At 69.0% G+C, this 316-nt stretch overlaps 1 protein-coding gene across 1 annotated transcript in view; it reads left to right on the top strand.

Annotated features, from left to right (window-relative positions):
• The window catches only part of LOC103804874 (voltage-dependent T-type calcium channel subunit alpha-1G-like), a gene marked incomplete at its 3' end in the record, with an annotated part of 44326 nt that extends 44013 nt beyond the window's left edge, over window positions 1–313 (top strand). Inside the window, exons 16-17 of the mRNA XM_009077509.1 lie at window positions 6–132; window positions 272–313. Coding sequence (XP_009075757.1) covers window positions 6–132; window positions 272–313 — 169 coding nt within the window. The remainder of the gene's footprint in view (window positions 1–5; window positions 133–271) is intronic.
• Between the last annotated feature and the right edge of the window lie 3 nt (window positions 314–316).

Below are 316 nucleotides of genomic sequence, written 5' to 3'. Positions count from 1 at the left end.
AGCAGACACCCTGCTGCCACACCGATGCCCATGCCCAAGAGTGCCATGTTCGGAGAGGCAGCGCAGGGCTACGAGTCCCGCCGGGCCAGCGGTGTCTCCATGGATCCTGCCGTCTATGAGCTCAAGTCCCCGGTACTCGCGTCACCTCCTCCTGCGGATGTTCAGTGCGTCCGTGGGGCTGTCTGGCCACCCAACCGCCCCGGCTGGCACAGCAGCAGCCTGGCACGGGGCGGTTGGCACGGGGCTGATGCTTTCCCTGTCCTTCCCGCAGCCCAGCACCCGCAGCTCCCCGCACAGCCCCTGGCGCGCCAGCAGC

The sequence above is a fragment of the Acanthisitta chloris genome, unplaced genomic scaffold (genome assembly GCF_000695815.1).
Source record: "Acanthisitta chloris isolate BGI_N310 unplaced genomic scaffold, ASM69581v1 scaffold16086, whole genome shotgun sequence".
Classification (NCBI taxonomy): domain Eukaryota; kingdom Metazoa; phylum Chordata; class Aves; order Passeriformes; family Acanthisittidae; genus Acanthisitta; species Acanthisitta chloris.
This window is presented reverse-complemented; position numbering and strand designations above follow the sequence as displayed.